This window comes from Mauremys mutica, chromosome 18, assembly GCF_020497125.1.
Source record: "Mauremys mutica isolate MM-2020 ecotype Southern chromosome 18, ASM2049712v1, whole genome shotgun sequence".
In the NCBI taxonomy this organism is placed as follows: domain Eukaryota; kingdom Metazoa; phylum Chordata; order Testudines; family Geoemydidae; genus Mauremys; species Mauremys mutica.
The window spans coordinates 13,617,664-13,643,312 of NC_059089.1; the positions used below are offsets into that span (position 1 = coordinate 13,617,664).

General features: G+C 49.8%; 1 protein-coding gene across 8 annotated transcripts in view; it reads right to left on the reverse strand.

The window, feature by feature from the left end:
* The window catches only part of ASTN2 (astrotactin 2), a 614,387-nt gene that overhangs the window by 361,491 nt on the left and 227,247 nt on the right, over positions 1-25,649 (reverse strand). For all 8 annotated transcript variants that reach the window (XM_044992620.1, XM_044992622.1, XM_044992619.1 and 5 more), the window contains 2 exons: positions 23,225-23,371; positions 6,928-7,095 (listed from right to left, as the gene is read on the reverse strand). In XM_044992620.1, the coding sequence (XP_044848555.1) occupies positions 6,928-7,095; positions 23,225-23,371 (315 nt within the window). The remainder of the gene's footprint in view (positions 1-6,927; positions 7,096-23,224; positions 23,372-25,649) is intronic.

Below are 25,649 nucleotides of genomic sequence, written 5' to 3' on the forward strand. Positions count from 1 at the left end.
TGGCCAAGCCAGCACCAGCTAGAGACTGTGAACTGCAGTCACGAATAACTGCAGCGGCAGTGACAGCTGCAGAAAGGTTGCTTCATCATTTCCATTCCAGCTGCTGGTTATTGGTCGTTTCTAACTTTCTGGGTTGATGTTTTCCAGGCCTGGTCTCTGCCCAATAGTGATTTAATAAATAAACAAACACACACACACAGTTTAGCTACTTAAGAATGAAAAACACCTTCATCAACAGACTTTTTGGGGGGAACGGGGGCTACAATTCTTTAAACAGCTGGGGTAGGGGGTTGAAATTTGGCAGGGAAAGCACCCTCACTGAGCAGAAGCACCTTTGAGTGTTGTGAAATCTGGCATTGCTTTGCCAGTTACATCCCACTGGGCTCCACCTTTCATGGTCCTGATTCATCAAAGCACTTAAGCATGTGCTTAACTTTAAGGAGGTGCTTAAGCCTTATTGCATTCAGACTATATTCTGCTGTGAAGGCACACACCAAATGAAGTAGGGCTCTGCCAGAGTCCTGTCACACACACTTTATCATCTAGGGTAAAAGCTGCACTGCTCCGAAAAGTTCACAGCTGAAAGGTTACCTCCTGCAGACCTCATAATATTTATCAAGTAGTTTGGTTTAGAGGGACCTGCACAAAAATAGCTCCACATTATGGAATCCTTTCTTCTTTACACAAACTCAGAAATTCCATTATAGAACATTAATGGCTGCATGGTCAAACCTGCAAATGGTAGAAAATGAGAAAGCAAAGACAGCACAGATAACCTTAACTCTGCCCCTTTATGTGCATATAAATTTTGATTATATCACTTAAACCTGAAGCTAAATTAGCATGGGAGTTCATTGCCTCATGCTCTGAGCTGCACATAAAGCAAGCTGTGCTGATGGATGGATAAAAGAAATCAGATATTACATGGCTACTAACCAAGTTATTAAAATACAGACCTTAGAGAGAAGGGACCTCACCATACGCAAGTCTAAGTCAACAAAGACGCTGGACCATTTTGAAAATGAAAATCCCAAATGTATACAAGAATAAACAAACTTTACTAGATACGGCAGAAAAGCTGCAGGATATTAAATTGCATCAAAGGAAGGTTTTAATACCCACAAAGGAAGGGGGCATTTTCCTGACTTCCATGCCCAACCATGCAACCTCCAAGTTCTTGAAAGGGGCGTGTGTTTGTTTGTTAAACGGGATACGTTTAAAAATGTCTTTTCTGAACCTCCTGCTGGCAAGTCCCCATTTTGCTGGAGATGGTAATAGAATCTGTGACTACAATGGCGAAGGAAACCATTTGGACGACACCGGAAACCAATTTCATTGCCAGTTTTTAAAAGAGGCCTCAACACCACCTCGTTTTTTTTTATCTTCAATCAAATCTGCTCACAGTTGCGTTGAGGCAATCAGCTGTACAGATGATCAAATTTAGACGTCTGATTTGTGAGGGCAAAAAAAAACCCACGTGCCCCTATTAATCAAGGTTGTTTTCCATCTCATTTATCTCATTGCACTGATAAGTCTGCCAGCACGAAGGCTGAACATTTCAACATTGGGCCCAACGGGATCAGTTTTCCAGCAGGCCTCCTAAGATGTGCCCCCAACATGTGGGGGTGAATTAGTTGTGTGCATAAAAAGCAGGTAATCGTGTGCACTAACCAGTATTTGCATATGCCACAGAGAAGGGGAAAAAATAGCTGCCCTCATAAATGTAAGCGGTGCTGACAAGGGAGGCTAGTGAAAAGGCAGCCCCCTCCCTGATTTTATGAGACGGCATCATAGTGTGCGGTACAAGCAGCGGCTTTGTCATGCGCACACAAAGCTTCGAGACCCAGAGATGGCAGACTCAGCTCCAACTCACGGCACAGCACAAACCCTCCTTATCCTCAGTTTCCAAAGGGCAGCAATCCAGTCCCAAGCACAGTGTGAATGGCCCCTTCTTGTTGGTGATCTTTGTAGCCTGCCATGCTAACAGAGCAGCAGCTCTCATTCGTGTCAATTTCATGGCAGGATGGAGGGCTCTGGCTTGCAGGAAAGGGGTGCCTGAATCAGCCTGGCTAAGCCCTATTGGTGTGTTACAGGCAGATCAAAAGCCAGCCAGCACTTCAAAAGGGAAACAGCCTGGGTCCCCACTGCAGCTGTACCACATGGCATTAGCCCTACAATGAGAAGGCAACCCCCTCACACCTCCTCCAAAAGTTAGCTTGATGGTAGCAATCACATCTCCCATAAAACCTAGGGCACCCTGATGCTTGGGAGTAGGAGACTAATTCAGATTATTTGTACTGTAGGAGTGGCCCAGGTCCCCATCGTGCCACATGCTGTACAAACACGGAAAAGACAGTCCCTGCCTCAAAGAGCTACTAGGAACCTGAAAGGCAAAGGCTAGTATGTCGATGCACTGCTGCCCTTCACAGATGGACCTGTTCACATGTGTGTCACAGGCCCCTCGTACTGCTACAGCTAAAGGAGATCCCCTTTAGCTCATATGGAAGAGGCCTGTGCTTCTGGAGCAGAAGGGCCAGAGTCCTATCCCTGCCTATGGCTGTGACACCCCAGGGGGACATGGATTGACTACAGGGCTCTACCCTTCTATCCCACACCCAGGCTTCATTGGATGGTTACAGCAGAAGTTCTGGATTCCCGTCCCAGCTTTGTCAATGATTCACTCTAGCTCCTTGGGCCAAACCCACCTCCCCTCACTGCCTCAGTTTACCTACCTGTAAAACAGGGATAACAATGCCAAGCTGCCTTGTAGGAAAGAGGCTTAACTAATGCCTGTGAAGCACTTTGAGACCTTCAGAGCAGAAATGCTACGCAAGGGCAATGGGCTGTCACTAGAAGAGGGGCTCCTTCATGCTATGTGGGTCATTCTCCCTCCCGATTCTAGCCGTCACTTGCCATAGGACCTCTCCTCCCCCCAATCCTCTATCCAGCCTGGGTTGGGAGGCCTCTAGCAAACCATCACTCGGGATCCAACGAGTTTATAAAACCCCTCCCCTGAAATGGTTGAAATCGGACACAATTTCTATTACACAGCAGGACCCCAGGACCTTCTCCCTCAAAATGATAAAATGCCACTTTAAAAAAAAAAAAATTGACCCATGAACAGTTTCTTCTCCCACCCACCCCTCCCGAAACACTTCCCTAGCACAGAACTTTCTTGCTGAGCAGCCATATTACAGACCTACTGACCACGATTATCACCAGTGCCTAGAGATTCGGACTGTCTCAGTTTTGGGGGGCTCACTCAACTCTCCAGGTTTTCAAAGGGTGAGCATTCAGAACTTCCTGAGAAACGGGTCACTTTACACAGTCTCAGAGTTAGGCTGCCAAAATCACTAGTCCCCTTCTAAAATCGTGGCCAACGTCTTCCCAACAGCAACACTCTATCCCTGTTTATCAACTGGTCTGGAGGGAGGATGGGATCCGCTTTGCAATTTCTGCCCTCGATCTCCCCTTGCTGGGAAAAAACAGGAGAGAGGTGCGTAATTTTAAGCTTAAGGTTAAGAAGAATATCCTGGCTGAGATCAGTGCTGCTCATTGCCTCACCTCCCCGGGCCTACATGATGCAGTGCTTGCGACCAACACTTTCCAAGATCCCGGAGAGCGAGAACATATGTACTGCAATAAGCAGGCATAGCCGGGTGAGTCGAGAGCAGCAGGACAGGCTTAAGAATAGAACACTTCATGGTGGGTCCCCATGCTCAGACACCTCGTGTGCCAGATCTGCTTTCTCGCCCTTCTGGTCTTGCTGTTCCCAGGCCTTCATGAGCTCCCTGTGGTTGGACTGGACATTACAGACGAGGGCTGAGCTCATCCTCTTTCTGTTGCTCACGGCCAGTAAGCCCCTGTCAGGGACTTTTAACTGATTAATTTCTCAGCCAGATCAGCGACACAGCAGGGTCCAGGACGGCCGACATTTGGATCAGAAAGGGACCCAATCAGCCCATCTCTCCACTGATTTCTACTGCACTCAGTAAGGAGAGGCTGCGCCTTTTGAGGGATGCGCCTGAGGAACGTTCTTGGCAAAAGGGCAGAGGCAGCCAGCAATGGCGGAATACAGCCCGTCAAAGGCGCAGAGCAAGCCTTGCTCCATTCCCTCTGACTGAGTTCTGTCATCCTCTGCTAAAGCATGGCAGGGGAGCCAGCTGCTCTCACGGGCAAGCGAAACATGGGCTGCAGCCGTTGTACAGATGTGGCCAGCAGCAGTCCGTCCCTCACCGCAGAGACGGTGAGAGAATTAAACCAGCTCTTTCAATGCCAAGGACAGCATGGGGCTTGCAAACGGAGCTGCAGGGCTTGTTCTGACTGGGTAATTGCAGTCTGCCTCCATACGTTCTCCCCACAGCTTCAGCTGGATGAAGAATTCTTTAGTTGCTTCTCTGAACTGTGGTGTAGTTACAGTGGGCTGCCTCCCGCCCCAGAGGTGACTGCGTTTCTCTGACAGCTGAAATAATCTCTCTATATAGTCCACAAAGGGCTTTGAGATATTTGGGGGGAAAGCTTCTATGTACATATCAGCCCTCCTTGCTGGGCTGGTTCTTCCCTTTTCCCTGGAAGTCTAGATGATACTGAGGGTTTGTCTATACAGGGAAATTGACCGGCATAGCTATAATGGACATACTATCCTGCTATCGCTCTGCTGGTTAATTTCCCTCTGTAGACAAACCTGAGAAAGAGAAACGCTTAGAAGGGAATAAAACACATCTCCTCCAAACGACTCATGGACACGGATATTTGACCCGCTCTTGAGAACACAGCCCAGCCTTAAATGACTCAAGTGCCTGATGTTTTATAACATCAACCACAGTCCCTCCCCCCTTGCTTTTGGGACTCCTTTCTCCCATTATCTGGGTCAGGGCAAAGCATCTCCCAGATCCCAGATGGTGTTTGTATCTCCACAGCCACAACGGCCCCTGACCTGTGTGGGGTGGCAACTTCCTGAGACAGGAGCAAAGAAAATCAGAACAAAGTAATTTTAGCTTGAGCCCAACTCTAGACCCTGCTCACAGCTTGGTCAGTTGACAGAGCTCCTCTTCCACATCCAGAGTTGGGCTGCTCCAGTGCCCCACAGTGAACAGTGTCTCAGCCCCAGCAGCGCACTGAGAAGTGACCTTCATTAATGGGTGAGCAGCTAAGAAAAGGTCTGGTGCCCCCACCTAAAATTCAGCCCTCATGAAGCTGCCGAACAGATCAGCACTATCCTCAAGCAGTCACTCTCCAACTGGTGTATCTGGTGCCACTGCCTCCCGTTGCGGTCATTGCAAAAAGATGGAAAGGACAGAAATTGAACCAACCTTGATGTCAGCCAGAAACAACCCTGCTCAGGCAGGGAGAGAGTCTTGTTTCTCGGGGTGGAGGGCGGGGGTAGCTCAGCTGGAACTCGATGATACCAGATGACAGAACAAGGAGCAATGGTCTCAAGTTGCAGTGGGGGAGGTTTAGGTTGGATATTAGGAAAAACTTTTTCACTAGGAGGGTGGCGAAGCACTGGAATGGGTTACCTAGGGAGGTGGTGGAATCTTTAGAGTTTTTTAAGGTCAGGCTTGACAAAGCCCTGGCTGGGATGATTTAGTTGGTAATTGGTCCGGCTTTGAGCAGGGGGTTGGACTAGGTGACCTCCTGAAGTCTCTTCCAACCCTGATATTCTATGATTCTATGACGTGGAGAAAGCTTTCACAGCCTTAAGTACTGAAAGAGTTGAAAATGCAGCCCCCCTTTCTTCCTCGCAGGCTGCTGTGGGGTAAGAGCTCATTCCAGGGCCTGATGGCCACAAACTGCCCCTCTTCAAATCCAGCCAGCAGAAACCTGAAAACAGAATCCCACCCTGCTGCTGGGGATTTGTGGTTCTCCCTGGCACCGTCTGCACAAGATGGGGGGTGGAAGGAGGGGAAGGTCTGATGCTTCTCCTTCGATGAGCCAAAGGTTATCCCATTTCTGTTCTGGGAGGCAAGGTTATTTGCAAGCTTTTTAGATTCAGCTGCAGGCAGGCAGTTTTATCAGCGCCAAGGCCACTTCCCTCCAGCCAGCCAGGAAAGCATTCCAGCGAGAGGCACCGGGAAATGGTAACTCTCCCCGAACCCTGCAGAGGGCACCAAGGGCCCTCATCAGAAAACCAACCACAGCCACAGAGCCATCTTCACATGCAGAGCGTCCTGCTCCCTCATTATCAGCGCGGGCAGAAAAGGAGGTGTCAGTGGAAAGTGACCTGATAAGGAGCTTTCAGTTGGCCAGAGCCATGAGTTTATTTGCTGACAAGTTTTCTTTTTAATTCCTTTCCTTTATTTGCTGGTTGTACAGCTGGTTTCTTTTCAATTCGTCGCTAATTACAGGCTCTGGGGACAAGTTTCTCACAGCTGCGCTGAGAGGCACTAGGGCACAGAACACAATTGCATGGGCTTGCAGTTTCCGCAGCATCTCCAACAAGACGGTGATCCTGATGCCGTGATGTGTCTAGACCCTGCAGGGGGAGGCTATTCAGATGACGGATAATTCAACAGCAGAGTAACTCCCCTCCCTCCCAGTGTCACGCTGGCAAGCTGACAGACGTCTAGCACAATAGGATCCTGGCCCATGACAGAGGCTCAAGGAACTACCACAATACAAATCATAATCAAAAGACAGACCATTTCTACGTTAGAAAAGACGGTGCCCCCCTTTCTAATTGCGTGCTGGAGAGCTGCATGAGAGATCATTGCTAAATTACATCCCTGTGGAAGGGACAGTCCCTAGCAGTCCAATGCTCAAGTGCTGGTAGATCAGTCGTGCGTCGGTTATGAAGAACTGCACTTCCACCAGCACAGACACTCTTAATGCCCAGCAAAAGTTCAGGCAGGCAGAGCCTGCTGCGGATTGTGTAGACAGCCACCTTCAACGCTTCCCCAAGTCGCTTGCCTGCCGCTTTCCACTTACCAGTCTCTGGATCACACAGCTGCTCACAGGCATCCGTAGTCCTCTGCCCACAGAGATCTCTCACCCAGGGGGAGGTGGCGTTAATCTGATAGTAAAGGGAGAGCTTGGCTGGATTTAACCAGTCAGAGATGTCCAGGTAGCTTCCCTCGCTCACAACAAAACTGCTTCCTGCAGGGGGAAAAACAGGGAAAGGGGGGCAGTTTGTTAGTTGGGTGCAATCAGGACTCCAAGCACTTCAGCCTAGCTGGAGAGGAGAAGAGGAGAAGAGGACAGACACCTCAGACGAGATCCCTAATGGTTTGCACACAGCGTGGGTAGAGCAGCATCATGTGACCATGCAGTTGCTCTTCCCACTTGGCCCGGCTGTGCTATTTGCAGACAGCAAACTCTTGCCAATCTCAGGTGTAGTGCATCAGATGCAACTGTGCTGAGCAGCCTCCTCTGTGACACTCCAGAGTCACCGTCCCCTGGCTTTCCAGAGCTATTCCTGCCAGGAACGGACGACTGCTCCCTTGCTCCGCCTTCTTGATCCTCAACAACTCCCCAAATCACACCGAGCCCCAGTGCAGGATTATTCACACAAAGGGTCTCCTGGGGACTAAGGAACGGAAGGAGCATGAGCCGTAGATGTCACTCTCCTCTTTCATTGGTTATTTGGCCCTTTCCATCCCTGTTTTGGTCCCTTCCACCCCGCTGTCTGGAGGGAACTATCTTCCCCAGGGGATGGGGGAGCTCAGGGTGGAGGATTACTGCTCAGATCTACAAACAGGATGTTGGGGCTTCATTGCTTCACATCAGCCCAACCCTATGTCCTCTCACAGCTCGGTGCACTACCAGAGCTGCTTTCCACCACCAGAACCAGGCTGTTCCACTGCCCCGAAGCAGCAGCAGGAGCTCAGTGAACAGCCTGACAGTGCAGCAGAGCACTGAGGAGTACTGAGAGCCCCCCACCCCCGAATGTGAACCTGCCGTTCAGTTCACATCTGTATGAATTCGCCCGGAAGAGGGGGCCAGCTTATACCACACTAGCCCAGGACTCAGAAAACCCAGATTCACCACCTGGCTCTGCCAGACTCCCCGCCCCTGGACAAGTGGCTTAATTTGTTCCTCAACTCCTGATCTGTAAAAGGGGGTGAAAATTTCCCCATCTCATAGGGTGGTGTTTCTGAGGCCCATGGATTCTAGGGAGATGAGGGCCATATACGTTCATAGACGGCAGCAGCAGAATGCACCCCCAGATTGCTCTTGGCTCAAGAGGCAAGAACCTGCCCCATATGCCGCTTCCCCTGAAGAGGAGCTCGGTGGAGCTCGAAAACTCGCCTCTTTCACCAACGGAAGTTAGTCCAATAAAAGATGCTCCTTGTTTTTCTCATTTCCCCGTATGAGCAGCCTTCCCTCTCCTGAAACTCCCTTCCTCCAGAGGTCAGTGACTGAGAAGTAAATTCCTGCCAAAACCCTTTTCCTAAGAAATCTGATGTTTCTCCCCCCCTACCCGCCTTGTGGGAATACGCACCATCTAATTAGCCAAATAGATTTTCAGTTCAGCCCAATCATTTCCTTATCTAACATCTGAAGCCCAGCATCACTAGGGGGATTTCACAGACGCAGAGGTCCTCATTAACTCTGATCTTCAATTACATTGATTATAAGACTGCGTCTGTAATAGTGCTGCATAGATCAGAGGTGAGGCAGGGAACCCTGGCCATTAAAAGTAGCATTTTGTGAAGTAACAGGTGTAGAAGACCCTAAAAGCAGAGAATGGAGGCCACTGGGAGAAGACACCTTCGGAGAAGAATGGCAGAAACAGATGTACTTTGTGGACTATAAGAGAGGCCTGGAACTAATTTGTTTCTTTCCTTTAGAATTCCAGATCTCAATATAACCTCTAAAATAGAGGACAAAGAATGCACTAGATTTTTGAGGATTCAGAGCCTTCCAAGTGACTCCTCAGAGTGGGAGTCTCTACAGCAAGAGGGTTTCTCCCTTCGCAGCACACAAGACTCACAAGACTTAATAAAGGAATCAGTCTTTAATTTCCAAAAACATTGCGTGAGGTTTTCGTCTCCTGTCTCCCATTAGCACCAATGGAAGCCAAGCGATTAATGAACCCCATCAGGATAAGAACCAGCACACATGCATCCGTTTGAAAATTAAAAGTTAACTGCCATGTAAATGAGGATTATCAAGGCCTAGTGAGAAAGAAACCTCTCAATCTCCTTCCTCCTGCCACACCCATGAACGATTTATAAAGCTGGAGTCTCAGTGTAGGTGCTTAAATGAGTGGCCTGGGAAAACCCAATGAGAAATAAGTGCTGACTTCTTAGCAGCTCCAGCTGATTTCAGTGGGAGCTGCCAAGAGGTTAGCAGGTAGGAGAAGCTGGCCACTTATTTAGGTGCCTATATTTGCATATTGGACATTTATACAATGTACTGATACGTATGCATGTGTGTGTGTTTACACATACACACTTTATATATTTGTACATGGGATATGTATATTGAAAAAAATCTTGGTCCTTATTTTCATTGTATTTAAACTGGTGGGCAGGGCGGCTTTGAGAACTACACAGGTATATTTCATGAGGGCACCTGTGGGGACAATTCCCCATGCCCAAAAGGACTGAGCAACAACATGGACCAGCTCACTACACTTTCACCAAAGCTCAGCCAACCCCAAATGAATAGAAACAAAATTAATAGGCAATAAATTAAGAGCAACAAAATAACCAAGAAGCAAAACAGAAATAAAAAGGCATAAAGCTAAGTTTAAAAAACACCAAGACTATTCAAAGGTATAGCAGCATAGAGACATGTATGGGGGGTGGGGGAAGAGATAGGTTGAAAGTGGAGCTAGGTATCCAATACCCATAGAATTTCAAGCTCCTTTGAAAAACCCTGCTGGAAACCATGTGTTTGCTGTTGAGAGGCAAGTAAAAAAGAGAAAAGAAGTTTATTCAAGCACTATACACAGCAACAGGCGAACATGGCACTAACGGGGGCCTCCGATCGCCCTTTGGACTTGCAGAATTCAGGCCAATGTCCATGTAAACTGGGGGATCTAGTCTCTCAAACACAAGACCTTTTCACAAACCCACACACTCATACGTGTATTATTTATGTGTCCACTCACAGACCAGCTCATGCACAAGATAGTGCAGGTGACTAGGAGTCCTGTCCACTGATGTGTGTCCCAGTTCCCCCAGCTCAGATTTTCAGGCAGGCTCCCAGGTATCCTCATCACCTTCACACTTAGTCACCCTCCTGCAAAAAGTGTGTGTGAGTTGCCCACTCCCCCAGATGTATTGGGCAAGGTGCTTTTGGGTTTTGTTGCAGGAGCTCTCAGCCCCACATCTGTCTGTTCCCTGTCCAGAAGCTAATTCTGCCCCCAACCCAACAGTTCAGTCCCCGCCTCCCTCCTGCAGCTCCTAGGTCTCTTCACTCCCCGTCTCCCAGGCCTGGGGCTGGTGGCTGTAGCAGGGACCCCTCTCTCCCTTCTAGCAGGAAGTGGGGGGCAGCTCCAGGGGCTCTTTATCCCCCTGCCTATTCCCAGGCTGGGTATGGCAGGGAGGAAGAGCAGAGGAGACACCTTGTCCTATTGCTCACAGGAGGGGACGGGAGGGGAAGAAGAAAAAGGAGCCTCTCTGAATTGCTGGGCCCTTTCTGCTCCCTTCTCCTCCTGTGAGGCTGGCTTAAGGTTGTTGGGTGCAGGGGGACAGAGCTCTTCCTGAGGCGCTCTGGCTGGATGCTCTGCCTCAGGGGATGGGCAAGAGAGTTGGAGTTTCTCGTGTCATCAGCAGTCTAGGCTCCGGCCCTGGCTGAAATCCCGTCACTTATGAAAAATCAGGAAAGCCAACAACACTGAACTCTAAAGAACGGTGAGATACCATAGTCAGGCCTCCCCATGGTCCGAGCTTTCAAGGGACTGTCCTGCTTTGACCTCCAAATCTACCTGTCCCAGTTAAAGCAGAACATTCCCCGCACTGAGGGCCACCCACAACGGGAAAGACGGGGCAGTTTACTCTGGATCCCCCAAACTGAGAGGCGTTGTGACTCGACACACAGGGTCACAGCACAGCTCAAGTTCGGGTCGGCCACCCCTCCATCTACAGTGGGGTGGCTGGGCCAGATTTGAATGGTGCTGCAACCCTGTGCACTAGGTTGCAACGCCAATCAAATTTGGCCTGTCTGCCCCTATGTCTCCATCAACAAAGGGGCAGATGGTCCAAACTGAAGTAGTGCTGCGTCTCACGTTAGCCACATGAAATGTGCGGAGGGATTCGTGTTCTAGAGCTGAAACTTTGGGCCCACCGAAGTCCATTTCAGAACTTCCGTTCACGTCAATTGTGCCAGGATTTCACCTCAAGCATCTCAGTCATTGGCCCCAAAATGATCAAGGTATTTAGCTCAGTAGTTTGAGCATTGGCCTGCTAAATCCAGAGTTGTGAGTTCAATCCTTGAGGAGTAGAGGTGGGGATTGGTCCTGCTTTGAGCAGGGAGTTGGACTAGATGACCTCCTGAGGTCCCTTCCAACCCTGATAGTTTATGCTCCTATTTCCCACTGCTAACCAGCTGCAGTCCTAGAGACGTAAAACATCACTAACATGCAGGAAGGAAGGGTCTTTTGTTCTGGAACAACTCAACATTATTCAATCAAATTCACCCGGCAGGTAGAATGTTAGGGCTCAGGATGCTGTGTTGTCCGATTGCATAAGGAAGGACAACACAAAAACGAAAGAGTGTCTACACAGAGTCCCGATAAATCAAGTAGTGACTGACGCGGCCCGTCTCCAGCGGCTGTGAGAAATGGAATGAGGGAGAGGCAGAGGCATGAAAGAGCATGGCTGGCACAGAGCATTTCAGCACAAAGCTACGTATGTCTTTTGGCCTCAAACATAGCTGTTTCCCAGAACTACAAGGTCCACAAAGGCTTTGGGCTATTGTTTTGTTTGGGTTTCCACCCCCCGTCTCAAATGCTGATCAAAGCCAAGCCAGCTTAGGCAGCTTCAAAAGTTCATGTGTCTCATCCTGAGGTCTCCTTCAAAGTTCAACGAGACTGTTTAAGCTTGACAAAAGCGGCTTGAAGTTTTGACATTTCAAAAATTATTTTTCCAGAACAAAATAGGATAAAACAGCTCAGGACACAGATATCTAACAAGGGAACAGACAAAGCACCTAAAAGGCAGCTAGAAAGGGTTGGCTTTTTGAACTCTCTCTCTCTCTCTCTTTTTTTTTTTTTTTTTTAAAGAGACAGATCATTTCTGACTTTCACTTTAAATTCTATTTTCTCCCTTTTTGTCTCTTTTATCCCATTGCTACTTCTTGGCCAGCCAAACTCCCTTTGATCTAAAATTAGCATTTCTTGCCTGACCCCTGTGGCTGGTCATACTAAACCCCTTTCTTAATGCTTTTGCCTTTATGAGGAAGCCCCTATAGAATTATATCCCTGTTATGGAATTCTATAGGATGGTTAAAACAACCAAACAGAGGCACAAATTATAGAAGAGATCGTATCCTCTGTTCAATTCTATAGTTATTAGTTTTATTATTGTAGTGCCTAGAAACCCGTCATGGACCAGGACCCCAATGTGCAAGGTGCTGTACAAACACATGGGTACATTTCTATAGAAAACTAGTATTTCATTCCTATTAAACAGGAGTGGGCTTCTCCCGCTAGGATACCACCATCCACTCTCGACTGACCAGCCCTCTCCCATCCCCGGACATATAAAATTTATAAACTACATTTTGCTTCTCAAAGTCATCACAGAGAAACAGCCAAGGGACTCCATCCGTGTAATCCAAAATACATTGACCTGGGAGAGAAAACTGAGGGACGGCAAATCTGATCTCCCCTATGGGAGAGTGGGACACTTCACTCTCTGGGATTGGGGAGGGGGTGTCTCCTTTTGTCCTTGAGAGTGTCCACCTGTTCTCTGGGGGAGAAAGAGGAATTCAATCCTCAGATTCACTCCAGCTCTGGGGGTTTGATGGTGTAGAACACATGGGCCCGAATGGAATCCCCCAGCTGAAAGGTGTGAGAAGCACCCCTGTGATTCCAAGGGACACACGCGTGTGGGGGGCAGGAGAGAACTGGACCCGCATTTGGGAGGGAGGGGTTTGGAACGCAGATCCAAATCACTGCCTGTAGTTTGCTCCTATTTCCATAAAGGGCCAAGGCTCAGATCCAAACGTGCCCAAACTCAGTGAAAATTCAGATCCTGGGACTCGTGCAGATCTGGACTCTGTGGCTCGAGGCCATTACTAATGATCACATTTTACACGCCAGCCAAAGCTGAAGCCACTGAAGAGTCTCTACAAGTTTTAAATTAGTGATTAAAAACCTGTGTATTTCTACAGCTGACACCAGAACCCTCTCTCCTGCGGGAGGAACTGAGTTTTATTTTTAATTGTTAAAGCTCTCTTTATGGACAATTATCTGTGCCATTAGCAGCGCGTCTCTGAATTCTGCTGGAGATTCATCTGTTCTTGACATTTTCTATGGAGTGCTTTGCAATGGTAGTTTCGAAAATGAACCCCCCTGGCCTGGTTATAACTATGCCCCCCCATGCTGTCCTCCACTGTATGGTGTCCGTCTTGCCCAACGAGGGGCCATCTGTTTGGGGAAGAACACCACACGCCATCCGCCATGTTGCTCATGCTGCCAGCTTCTCCATTCAAACTCTGCACGGAAGCAGGCAGCCAAGAACACCCAGTTGGAGAGTCCGTCCCTAGGCTAACGCTCCACATCAGCTGCCCCGGGGAGACCTGCATGAATAAAGCTTCCAGAGCTGGGCTCAAAGTGGCATCATTCTGCTGAGTGTGGAGGAGACTGTCTCAGAGGCACGTTCCTCTCTGTAACTGAGGAAACTGAGGCAGCTGCAGCCATTTTGTCCCCGCTCCCCAGGACCCAGAGGGTTTGGCTAGTCCGGATCTCAGGCCCATCCAGAGTGGGCCAGGCTGTTGCCCATTGTGCACTCGTCAGCAGCCCCCTTGGGTTGAAGGACAACAGCAAATCCTCCAAAAGTCTGCATGTTTCCAGGTAAGGCCTCCGCCCTTCCCGGCATTCACCTCAATCCAGATCTTAAAATTGGCCTGTATTCCCCCTGATGACATAAGAAAGCAATGCTATTATTATGATTATCAGCAGCAGCATCTTAGGTTCCTAATTTGGCACCTCTGAACCCAACGGAGGCTGAAAATGAAATCAGATTATCAAAGGAAAGCTTCCCTTTAATTCTCAGAGCCTCCCAACGGTCACGGCACAGCCTTGGGCCATTGCCCAGCCATACTCTCTGGAAGCTGGACAATCGTTCAGAGAAATCCAGCCTCACTCTAATTGTTCCACAATGTTTATGTAGGCCAAGCGATGATAAAGGCGCAAACAAGATGCATCCGCATTCAGTGGAAGAGATTCTGCAGCCAGGCACGAAGAGCAAACACCCGCCGTGCTGTACAGCACCAGAAGCAACAGAGTGAGTGAAACATGCAAACTCGAGATGCTACGGGATGAGGAAAAGAAAACGTATGCTCCGCACTCATCAGGAGAGAATCAGATATCTGGAATATTTCTTGCTGAAGGAATTTTTTAAAAAGGCCAAGTTTTCCACACGCCCCTGCAAAAACTGGGAAAGTTTTGTTCCACGTTTCGTAACCCTGCCCCAACCCCCCACCCCCGTTGATCAGCTGCAGAAATTAACCACAGGCCGGCTGCACTCATGCATTCCACAAGGGCCTCCCCCCGCCCCCATCACCCATTTGACATGCCACGGTGCTACCTTTCTTCCTCTCTAGTTCAGGTTCCGAATAGGTTCCTCTTTGCCCCAAGATGGCAAAGCCCTTCTGTGCACCTTGCCTGCCCGTTCCCCCCGCACACACACCCCGAAATCGAAACTGACATAAGGGACGTTGAAGCTGCCGCCCTTAAAAAGGTCCCAGGTGACCAGATTCCCAGCCTGCAGCACCGGCACGTATATCCCACACCCCTGTGCCTTGAAGGGGATTCGATGACAGGTGTCACCTCGATTTCAAGCTCCTTCTTGCTCACAGTATAGAGCAAAGGAGAGAGGAGAGGCACTCACCTGCCCTCCAAAACTGAGCTAGCAACCTGGTCTTCCTGGCTGCAGGCAGCCCTGTCTCTCGCAAGCCGCTCTTTTGAGGAGGCGGGGCGGGGAGAGACAGGCAAGCTAAGAGAGAACATCTCGGGATCAGAAGCCTGTCAACGGAACGATAAAAACATGATGTACTTCAGTCTGCGGAATCTATTAGCTCTTCCTACAAAAAGTGTTTGTGCTGGAATCCCTTTGATCTGGGCTGCTACAGCCCACAAACTGTTGTTAATATTTAGAATGAGCATCCAGGAAACGCGGCAGCTGTTTGCTTACAGTTTCTTACAAGCCGAGTGTACAGGAGCGAGGCTGTGCTTTATCGCAGAAACCACGACGACTGGATGATTGGGAGCCCGCACGTACCCCCCAGGTTCACAGAAATGCAATGGCATTCAAGACAGGCTGCCCTCGAATCCGGTCTCTTGATGAGAAACATGTGTTGCCTGGGTCAATCAGACTGAAGAGTGTCCCTAGAAGGGGGAAACACTGCTTCCTGTGAAGTGTTTGTACAGGGCTTTACATGATTAAATGCATCGGCATGATTGCATATTCCGGTATGATCAAAGGTAAAGCCTGGTTCAAAGTCCACTGAGTCCATCTATTGATTTCAATGGGATTTGAATAAGGTTCTAAGCAGGGTCCCCAGGTGACAAGCAAACAGGAATAGGATTCCCTCTAGCAGTTTGCAGCGGTGAGACAGCTACATGAAGGGTCAACTCTTGCTCTCTGTTTCGCTGGTGTAAATCTGGAGTTCCTCCGTGGGAGTCAGTGGGTTAACTCCAGATTTATCCCAGTGTCACCGAAAGCAGAACTTAGCCACAAGGCCAGAGGAAATGCAGCCAGTTCCCCAGATTGGGAGTCTAACGTTTGATGTTAATTTCATATGCGAACGCATGTGCGGGGCAGGCTGCGCACCTGGTCACCACGGAGGGCGGGAGAAGAGCGAGCGAAAGCAAACAATTGCAAGCAACAAATTTAATTAAAAACAAAATGAGAAGTAGTTGCAAGCCCAACGCTGCAGCCCGAGGAGCTCAGGCAGTCTTCAGGGGAAGTTAGCAAAAGCCGCTAATCGCTGCCTGCCATTCCACAAGCGTAGAGGAGACGACCATGTGAGAAGAAGATAAATAATTTTCAGATGAAACAATTAGAGATCAGCTGCATGGCAATCATGGAATGGCATTTGTCAGGGGGAGGAGGGGAGTTGCATCTTATTTAAGATCCTGCTGCCCTCGTAAGGGGGCAATCGAGGGGTTGGCTTGGACCTGGAACACCTCATGGGGTTTTCAGCCTGTTTCCCCCTCCGCACGATTGGGACAGCTAGATTCAGCTAAGCACGCCAGCTAACAGCAACCAGATTTCAGGCACCAGCGTAGCTGCCCCAGTGCAGATGGGAAAAGCTGCCATCAGTGGAATCTGCCCCACTTGAAACTAGGGTAAAAGTCCATCACAGTGGAAATCGCTGCTTACAGCTGTTCAGTCCATCTGCTCCAGAGGTTGCACCGGTACCAGCTACACCGGGGGTTGAAATTGGGGTAAATCTCCAAGGGGCGGGGGGGCAGGGTCTAAATGGGTGGGTGGGAGGGAGCTCCACTAGAGGGGGAGGGGCTTGGCTCACTGCCCTGGCTGGCCCAACAAAGTCCAAGCCCACTGACTTGGAAGGGCTGGAGTAAGGACTATCTTTTCTCGAGGTTTGCTGGAGAATGGACGGGATGGAGAGGGGAAGGGGGTGGGGGGTGCTTGAAAAAAACGCTGCAATCCAGGTCTGTTTCCTTTCCACTGTTGCACATGCAGCAAAGAATCCTGTGGCACCTTATAGACTAACAGACGTTTTGCAGCATGAGCTTTCGTGGGTGAATACCCACTTCGTCGGATGCAAGTCCGAAGAACTGTTGCACATGTGCTTTGAATTCCACAACGGGGCATCTTTTATAAACCAAAGACCCCTCCAGACTGAACATCGCTCCCTCCTCATGCTCCAGAGAGTCTCACCAGCCTCCCCCACTAGCACAGCCAGATGTCAACGCAGGCCCCTGCCGTATACAGGTTGTGAAAACAGGAGGGTTTAATGGATGTGCAGCAAGGACACACTCTAGGCTAAGTCCTCCAGGGGTCTCTTTCTCCAGCCACGGTTCCTCTACAGGCAGCTCTCATCACTTGTTATCTCTACATTTTAAACGATTCCTTACAAGAAAGAACCATTGTGAGTGCATAACTGAGGAGTGGCGAACATATTCTTAGGGGATTTTGACAATTCAACCAAGGGGCTCTTTCTTTTCTGTTTTGTTGTTGTTCCCTTCTTTCTTGCTGCTGATAAATGATGCTTTAAGTGACACTTAAAGGTTCAAATCCTCACAAAAGCTACTCTGTAGGAGTCTATAACTGTGATCCTGCTCTGAAATTAGAATGACACCTTCCACTCAGCATGCGGTGAGGTGGTGGCAGGATCTCGGAGTTTCTGACCATGTCGGCTGGAAATTTGGGAGCAAGTTGTCCCAGGCTGGGGGGAGGGCAATTAAGAGGGAGGAGGGAAACTCCCGGGAGTTCCCCTCATGGAACGGCACCCAAATATTTTGGGGAGGAGAGAATGGGGCTTGACCACTAGTGAAATGAAGGAGGGGTGCTCATGGATCCCCCTGAAAAAATAATGCAGAGCCCAGGAGATTCACAAGAGGACATGTCCTACGCAATGAATCTGGGACACCATCCCACTGTAACATGTCTCCATTGGAGAGGTACTGCCAGAACATCTCCCACTGGCAGCTGCCCTTAGACCCCACCCTGAAAGTGGGCTGCACAGCACCGGGGGGAGTCCCACAGTCATAGCAGCTTAGCGCATGAGAGGTGAGTGGGTTTTTTGTTTTGTTTGTTTCGGGTTGTTTCCTGCAAGTTGTCTGCCTGGCTTAGGCTGGGGGTTGGGGTGGAGTGTGTGGTACCTTGCATCTGAGTGCCCTGCTTCTAAGCCCAAGATCCCACTATGGCAGGCTACCCTGGGACGGTGAGGGATGTGCCACAGAGGCAGCCGTGCAGCGCCGAAGGAAATAGACTCACACACAGGCCATCTCCCCTTGCTCCTTCCCACCATGACTATTTCAATGTAATTATCTGTGCTCTACCATTCCCCTGCATCCTGGCAAGTTGTAATGGAGACAATTCCCACCTCTGTAACCTGGGCCACGTTGGACGAAACCCCACAAAACATGGGGATTTACATTTTAAAGGGTCTATTAAGAATATTTTAAAAAGCAGAGAGGGAATCCAGAGAGCAGCAAGCCGCCTGCGCCAAGGACCCTCCAACCTCTCCGACACGAGCAAGCACTGGGAGGGGGGACACTCGCTTGCAACCGGCTTCTACTTATTTGGCTGCCCCATAAAATTGAGACAAAGCAGCGATACAAACCTGAGGCTAATTGTTCTGACAGGAGGAGAAAACAAGCAAACAAATTAAAGAAAGAAAATGAACAGAGAGAGAGAGAAAGGAGAGGAATAAAGATGGTTTGGTTATTGAAGCCACCTGGTGCAATAGACTCTCCTCCCCCCCCCCTTTTGCTTTCGTTTGACATCTGTTTCCATTCCTGCCTTCATCCGTCCCTGGTCCTCTGCAGCTCCGATTTGCTCAGCTGCCTGATGCTGCAGCTTGCTCTGGGGGTGGCTTGTCTCTGAGGCCCTGTGGCCCTTACTGCTTGGCTTTGATCCAAGCTGGCTTTGGAACATGGCACGTCTGAGCAAGCTCCCATTTATCTGCTACAAAAGGACTGGGTTTGTTTGTTTTTCCAGCCTCTCTCTCTGACAGCGTTTCTCGTAGAGCTGAGGATGCTGGGAGCAGCGCACTCTTAGATTTGCCGCGGCTACTGCCTTCTATTAAAAGACTGTGCCTCAAAGAGGATCTTTGAGGCCAGTCTAGTCGCACACCTGGGACTGTGTTGAACAAGTGCACCAGCCCTCCCCTTCCTCAGAGGCTGGCTCGTCCCTCTGCAAACACCAGAGCGTGCTGCTGCTGGAGCCTTGAGTATTTGCGTGCACGGCCCCATCTGAAAGACGTTGAGCACGTGGTTATGGCTCACGCGATACTCTGCTTTAACCCCGATCAAAGCTCCAAAGGCTTGTCTGACCCCGGGAAGTTTGAACGGGTGTCATTACACCCAGGTAGCGACGGTGGCACATCCCCAGTTGAAGATGCTGCACCAGCGCAAGACTGCGCTTCAACTGGTGCAGTAGAGACCTGTGCAGGACTAGTGTAGAGCCCGGCAGTGGGACTGGGATTCTGTGGGTCCGGCAGGACCCACTGCCATAATAGCTGGAGCGGGACGGGAGCAGGGTGACAACTAGTCCCGTGCAGGGCTCTGTGGTGCAGCTGATCCCAGTAAAAAGCCAGGGTCGAGTCACTTATATAAGCCGCATCTTTTACCAGGGCAGGGCATCGGCATGGCGATTTGCACCCACTTGTGCACAAACAACCCAGTACAGACAAGGTCTAACTCTGAGAAAGAGCCACATGCTCCATCTTCCAAGCCGATTCCCTCCCGTTCCTCCCAATTCGTCCTGTGCAGAGCAGCAGACAGGAAGTTTGCCTCTCCTCCCTCCTGCCCCCTCTCGTTTCCGCACACATGAAGGGCTGTGGGCCAAACAGAAGAATTAGCCTCCGGTTTTGAACTGGGCTATTCCCTTTGCTGAAGAGTGAAATTAGCAACAATCTGTGCTGAGGAGAAGCCAAGCCAAGAACACATCCCTGGGTGTCATTAAAATGTCCTGCCCCAGCTCAATGCTGTGATCTCCTTAAATGTTTTATAATATTTTGCTGCCAGCCTGGCCCTACCTGGGGATTTGTTGTTATTTAAAGGAAGGCATGGCTCTAAGCACTTCTCCCTTCCAAGACAGGGCCTCAGAGTGCCGGTGCATCTAATGAGGAGATTTCAGGAAAACAGATCTTTGCTGCAAATTGTCACTGTTGCTCCCAGTTCCATCTAGGAGCCCTTGACTCCATTTCTCATTACAAAAGGGAAAAAAAAAGTTTTCACAGTTTATAATGATCTTTTACAGTTTCGTTGCAGATTACATTTCCCTTCTCCTGCAAACCTTTTCACCACTCCTCTCCCCGCTTTCTCTTTAGAAAAGCCATTAAGGCGGGATGGGAGATCAGCCCGTTTCCCCCCAGTTTCAGAGCGATTAATCTGTTTTATTGGTATTTCAGTGTCATCTCTGCTTGAATGTTCTGGGTATTTGCATAATTTGCAGTACCACCCTCTTCCTGGAGACAGGAATGCTATGGAGTCACCTTATATTTCATCACACTTCTCGAGGGTGCAGTGTCATCGGATGGTTCGAACTATGGACTAGGAGTCTGGGCTCCTGGGAAATAGTCACACCACTGCCCTGCTCTGTAACCTTCAGCAAGTCACCGTAGCTCTCTGGGCTTCAATTTAGCAGACAGAGTAAGGAATAGCTCTCATTGGCTTCCATGACTATTGGGGGTCTTGACTAGCATTCGGCCACTATGCATTCACGCAGAGCCTAGCACCACAGGGCCCAGAACCTGAATGGGGGTTCCAAGCGCTACCAGAACAAACAATTTGTGATACACCAAGTTCCTTGGATGCAAGTGGATAGAGAAGGAGCAGCAGCCTCTCTTATCAGGGCAAGGGTTGCTTGTTTTCTTTCCTAGTCACTGATTACTCATGAACTACGGACTGTGGAAACACCACTAACACTCACTCTAGTCAAAAGTCTGGACGCTCCTTTTATTTATTTCTTGTTTCGAAGGCCGCGGAGAAGTAACTTGTTTCGTTTTGACATCCATTTCACACACACGCCCTCTCCCTCTTCTCAACCCTGAATTTTTCCAACTTCAACCTACAGCTGCAGAATGGAAACACACACAGCATTGCTGGTAAGGGCCCAAAGGTTTGCTTTTTATAGGATACCCAGCATGTGCATCCTCAAGACTTACATCTTATGTTGTAAAACAGGTAACTGCCCACCCTCCGTCCCATACTACACGGAGGTCTCCTCGGGCCTAATTTGAATGCCTGACCCGAACGCGACTAGCCCACAGCTGACCTGACCCACGCCTGAGAGTGCCAAGACATTTTCAGACCCAACCCGAGCCTTGCACTTGCCACTGAAGCTGGGTCAGCACTCCAGCTACTGCCTCATGCTTGGGACATGGCCAGCGGGGGCTTCCTGCTCTCCGTGCCCATGATCTGTCTCCAGGCACCGCCTCGCCGCAGGGTCAGCGCAGCCACCATGGCTGTGTGTCCCGCTTCTGCTGGGGAACGCCACCTCGCCGCTGCATGCGTGCTATAGACAAGAGGCACCACGGCTCATCGGCGCATTCGCTATGCAGTGCAGCAAGGCGGTGGCAGCCGGCAGGAGTGGGGCACGCAGCTGCCACTCTGCCAAGCCTATGGGCAGGAGAAGGTGAGCAGAGACAACCCAGCCCAAGCGTGTTAGGTTATTTTCATACCCAAAATGAACCTAACGTGTGTAATTAGGTCCCAGTGGGTTTAGGTCTAGTTCTGCAGGCACATTAACCCAGCCAGTGCTTGTAGTGCTCATCCTCACGAGTATTGTTTTGGGATGCACTAGATATCTATGCAAATTTTGCAGGCACCAACCTTGGAAAATGTCATCATAAACACGGGGGTTGGGATGTGTGGGCCATTTGTGATTCTGTGCACCATTAAATCGCTATGAATTCATTTTGAGGCCAGAGGGGACCATTAGGAGCATCCAGTCTGAACGCTGCACAACACAGACCAGAGTGTTTCACCCAGTGAGACGGAGGTGCCTTAAATTCCATCTCACCACACTTGGTCCCGTCAAGGGTAACTTACTTTCCTGCTTCATAAGCATTTGTCCTCCCCACCAAAGCTAGCACCTCCGGCGAACAGGCCCCTGACTGGATCAGAACCAGACGCCCAGCACTGCAGTATGGGTGCAAGCTAAAAGTGACTGCAGCTGCCTACACAGCCCTGGACTGTGCACGGCACGTTTCTTTTGGACGAAAGCCCCCCCTCAGCCTGTCTCAGGCGGGAAGGAGACCGCAGGAGCTGAAGAATTGGAACTGACTAAATAATGGGTCCCGTCTTCAGGAAGAAAATGAAATTTGCCCTCGTGTTACTGAAAAGTTGCACTTGACGCTCACTGCACATTATATGGAAAAGGTCAGTGAAACAACAAACACAAGGAGCCAAGCTGGCGAAAGCAATAAATAGTGACAGCCGCCTTTGTCTAATTCTTCAGAGCCTCTCGCTCTTTGCTCCAACACCGGCAATTTCACGTTCTCCGGAGTGGCGAGGGCCAGAGACAAACAGCTTCACTCTGACGGGAGGGCGAGCATCCATGCAGCTTCCCGGGGTCTGCCCGGGAAACCCAGTGCTTCATTTCAGAGCAAGCAGGGATTTCAGTCGGACACAGAGTTATAAAACAGAGGTGGGGGGAAGATTTCTGCCTCCCCCTTGTGCCAACAGCTACTGGGTTTTAGTTCCATGGAGCTGGCATCTCTCTGTCTGAATTGGCTCTGTATGGAGAGCCGAGTCAGTTTCCCTGGAGGTACGAATATAATGCAGTCAGCAGCTCTGCTGTTGGGGAGAGGGAGGAATCTCAAACGAAAGCTGAGCAGCTCTGATGCCAAAAATACAAATGCAACATCAAAGGACGTCCCCCTCCCACACAACCAAACCCATAAATCACTCCATATTCGCCGCGTCTTCCTCACAGCCTCCCCGCACCTTTTCAAGTGTGAGCGAATGCGGTGCTGCTGAGGGCTTGCCAGATTGCTAAACCCCCGAGACTGAAGCCTTCTAGTTATGCAAAAAACATTAAAAAATACATGCAGCAGTGAGCCTCAGCCCCATCCCAGAGAGTTTGCTCCCTGGGGGCGGAGAGGAGAAAAAACTCTCCATGGCATAGTCATATTTCTCTCCCTGCTGGGACTGTCAACGATTGTGTTAGGGTTAGTGTGGGTGGGGTGCTGGGAGGAGGGGGGAGCTAGTGTCCTATAACAGATTGTCCCTAGGTGTTTTTCTAGGCTGCCCCAGCGCTGAGGAATAAAGTGAAGAGTGGAAAGTCCCCTGAAGGGTGGTTTGAGAAAGGGGAGTCCTAGGAGGTACTTGGGAAAGTCACAAAGAGAGGGACTCTACTGACTGGATTGGATTTGGAAGCTCCAGAGGGAGGCCTCGCTCTCAGGGTCTTACCGTCCGCAATGAAGTGCTCGGGCACATGAAGAGTGACCTTCACTGTCAACGGGCAGGAGAGCTGTGTGCCACACACCATGGCCAGGATGCAGGAGCTGACTGCAATCAGCGTCAGGGCCGTCTTGTTCACTGGACTCTTCAGAGAGCCTGAAACGCAAACAGACACGCATATATACCCAGAGGCCAATGTGAAGGAAGAGCATTTGGAGCTAAAGGGGAAAGACGTTGGTCCAATTTGCTTCTAAACCATCACGAGCAGCGTGAAAGAACAAGAGCAATTAGATCTAACTCTTTGGGGCCCTACCCCATCTCTGTTTCTGGATATTCATCCGTACCAGTGTCTGAGCACCTCACACTCACTACGGGAGGTCGGGAAGTGCTGTCCCCATTTTACAGATGGGGAAACCAAGGCGCGGGGCAGATTAAGTGACTTACTCAGACTCATATGGGAAGTCTGTGGCTGAGCCAGGAATTAAACCCCAGTCCCGCTCCAATGCCCTGTCCACTCAACCACTCGCCTACCTCAGTTTCCCCATCTCTCACTTGGGGATAACACCTACCTACCTGCCTGCCTCCCAGTGTCGTTGTGACACTAAATTCATCAGTAACCATAAGAAGGCGATGGTAGGGGAAACTTACGTTTGACTAGAAAAATACTTCAGTTAATTATGTCTCGTGCTGAAGGGCATTGCGGTTAATAGCAAGCCATGTTTGAAAAAAAAAAATCAGTTCTGTCGTGTTAAAGCTTAAAGAACCTGGAATCACAGGGTTAGAACGGGGCACAAGGGTCGTCTTGCCTAGCGCCCTGCCGAGATGCAGGGTTTGTGGTGTCTAAACCATCCAACGTTTAGGGTATGTCTGCCTGGCACATTAAGCCCAGGCTCGGACTCAGGTTTAAGTCTAAGCACTCCCCTGTCCACACACAGATCAGTCTGACGCAGGTCGGCCAACACTTAGGACGAGGGTCCTAGGACCCTGCAGGGGAGGTGGATCGAAGCCCAAGTCCCACTGTGACTGGGATCCAAGCCCTGTCCTGTTGTAGTGGATGCAGCGTTTAACCTGCAGACCTGAGTCAGAAGGTCCGTGTAGCGGAATATGGGCCCTGGCAGCACGGCTGTGAGACCCGGGTCCAGCAATTGTAAACCCAGGTTTACAATGCTGGGTGGATGCTTTAGCGCAAGATGACCCGTCGGGGGGGCACAACCCTGGAACAGCTTGAGTGACTGCCCCTCCCAGCAGCCCTCCCCCTTCTGAAAAGCAGCCCCCTCACCCCTCCGGGAAAGCAGCGGCCTCTCCATGCAGCTCCCACCGCTTCCTCTGCCTCTTCCTGCAGAATTAAAGCAGCTGGACCTCTGAGCAGCTTCCAGCTCTCCCTCCACTCTTGCCTCTCTCTCTCCCTACCCAGTGCAGCTTGCTGGCTCAGCTGCTCTGAAGGGAGGGGGCCCTGCTGAACCCCACATGCCTCTTCCCCCCTTCCCTACCCCCGGGCACACATCGCCCCCGTTGGAAATCCTGAGTCCACAAGCCCAGGTCTCACAGAGCCGGGTTTACAATGTTGTGTAGACATACCCTCAATGTCTTCAGTCTGAAGCTTTTCCATCCCATTATTTCTTGTGCTGGTTGCATTTTGTTAAGATTAGTCACTCCTTGGACCAATCCCTGTTAAGGCCCAATCTTTCAGAAGCGGCTACAGTTCTTGGTGCTCCAATTTTTAGGTGACCCAACCTCAGCCACCTTAAAGGGGCCTTAATTTCAGAGAGCAGGTGCTCTGGGCTTTTTGAAAATCTGACTCCTTTAAAGTGCTTTAAGTTGGGCATGCGCAAACTGAGGCCCCCAAAAATTCATGTTTTAAAATGCAGACCTAAATTTTCATAACTTCAACTAATGAACCGATTTTCTTCAAACTTGGCTTGTTTTGCAGATCTTGCTAAGTCTTAAAAATATCAAGCCAAGTCTCAAGGCTGTGTGCAGTGTGCTATCATTAACTACACCTCGTGTCCTATGTTGGTACCATATTATATATTGCACTAATTAACAAGTGATACTTAGATGCTAATTATTAATATTTCTATACTCACAGACGTCTAACAGTCAATTCAATGAGCAGGAAAACAACCTGTGCAGAGCAAACCAAAGCCAGAATATTACAAGAGGAGTTTTATTATGTCAGTCACAGATGTTTACTGCTTCTTTCGAAACCCAGCTCACAAAGGGCCTTCCTGAAAGTGCTAGCTAAAATATTTTCTGACAGTAGGAAGACGGCCTCCAGTTCAGGCCACCGCCATGCTGAAGGATCCCAACCCTACTCTGACACCAGAGCGATGTGTGGGTCACACTGAGCCATCTCTCAATCTCTGTAGGCCATCTGTCTAACACCACGGATCATAGACCATAGGCACCTCAGTAATAATTCAGGAGCGGTGGT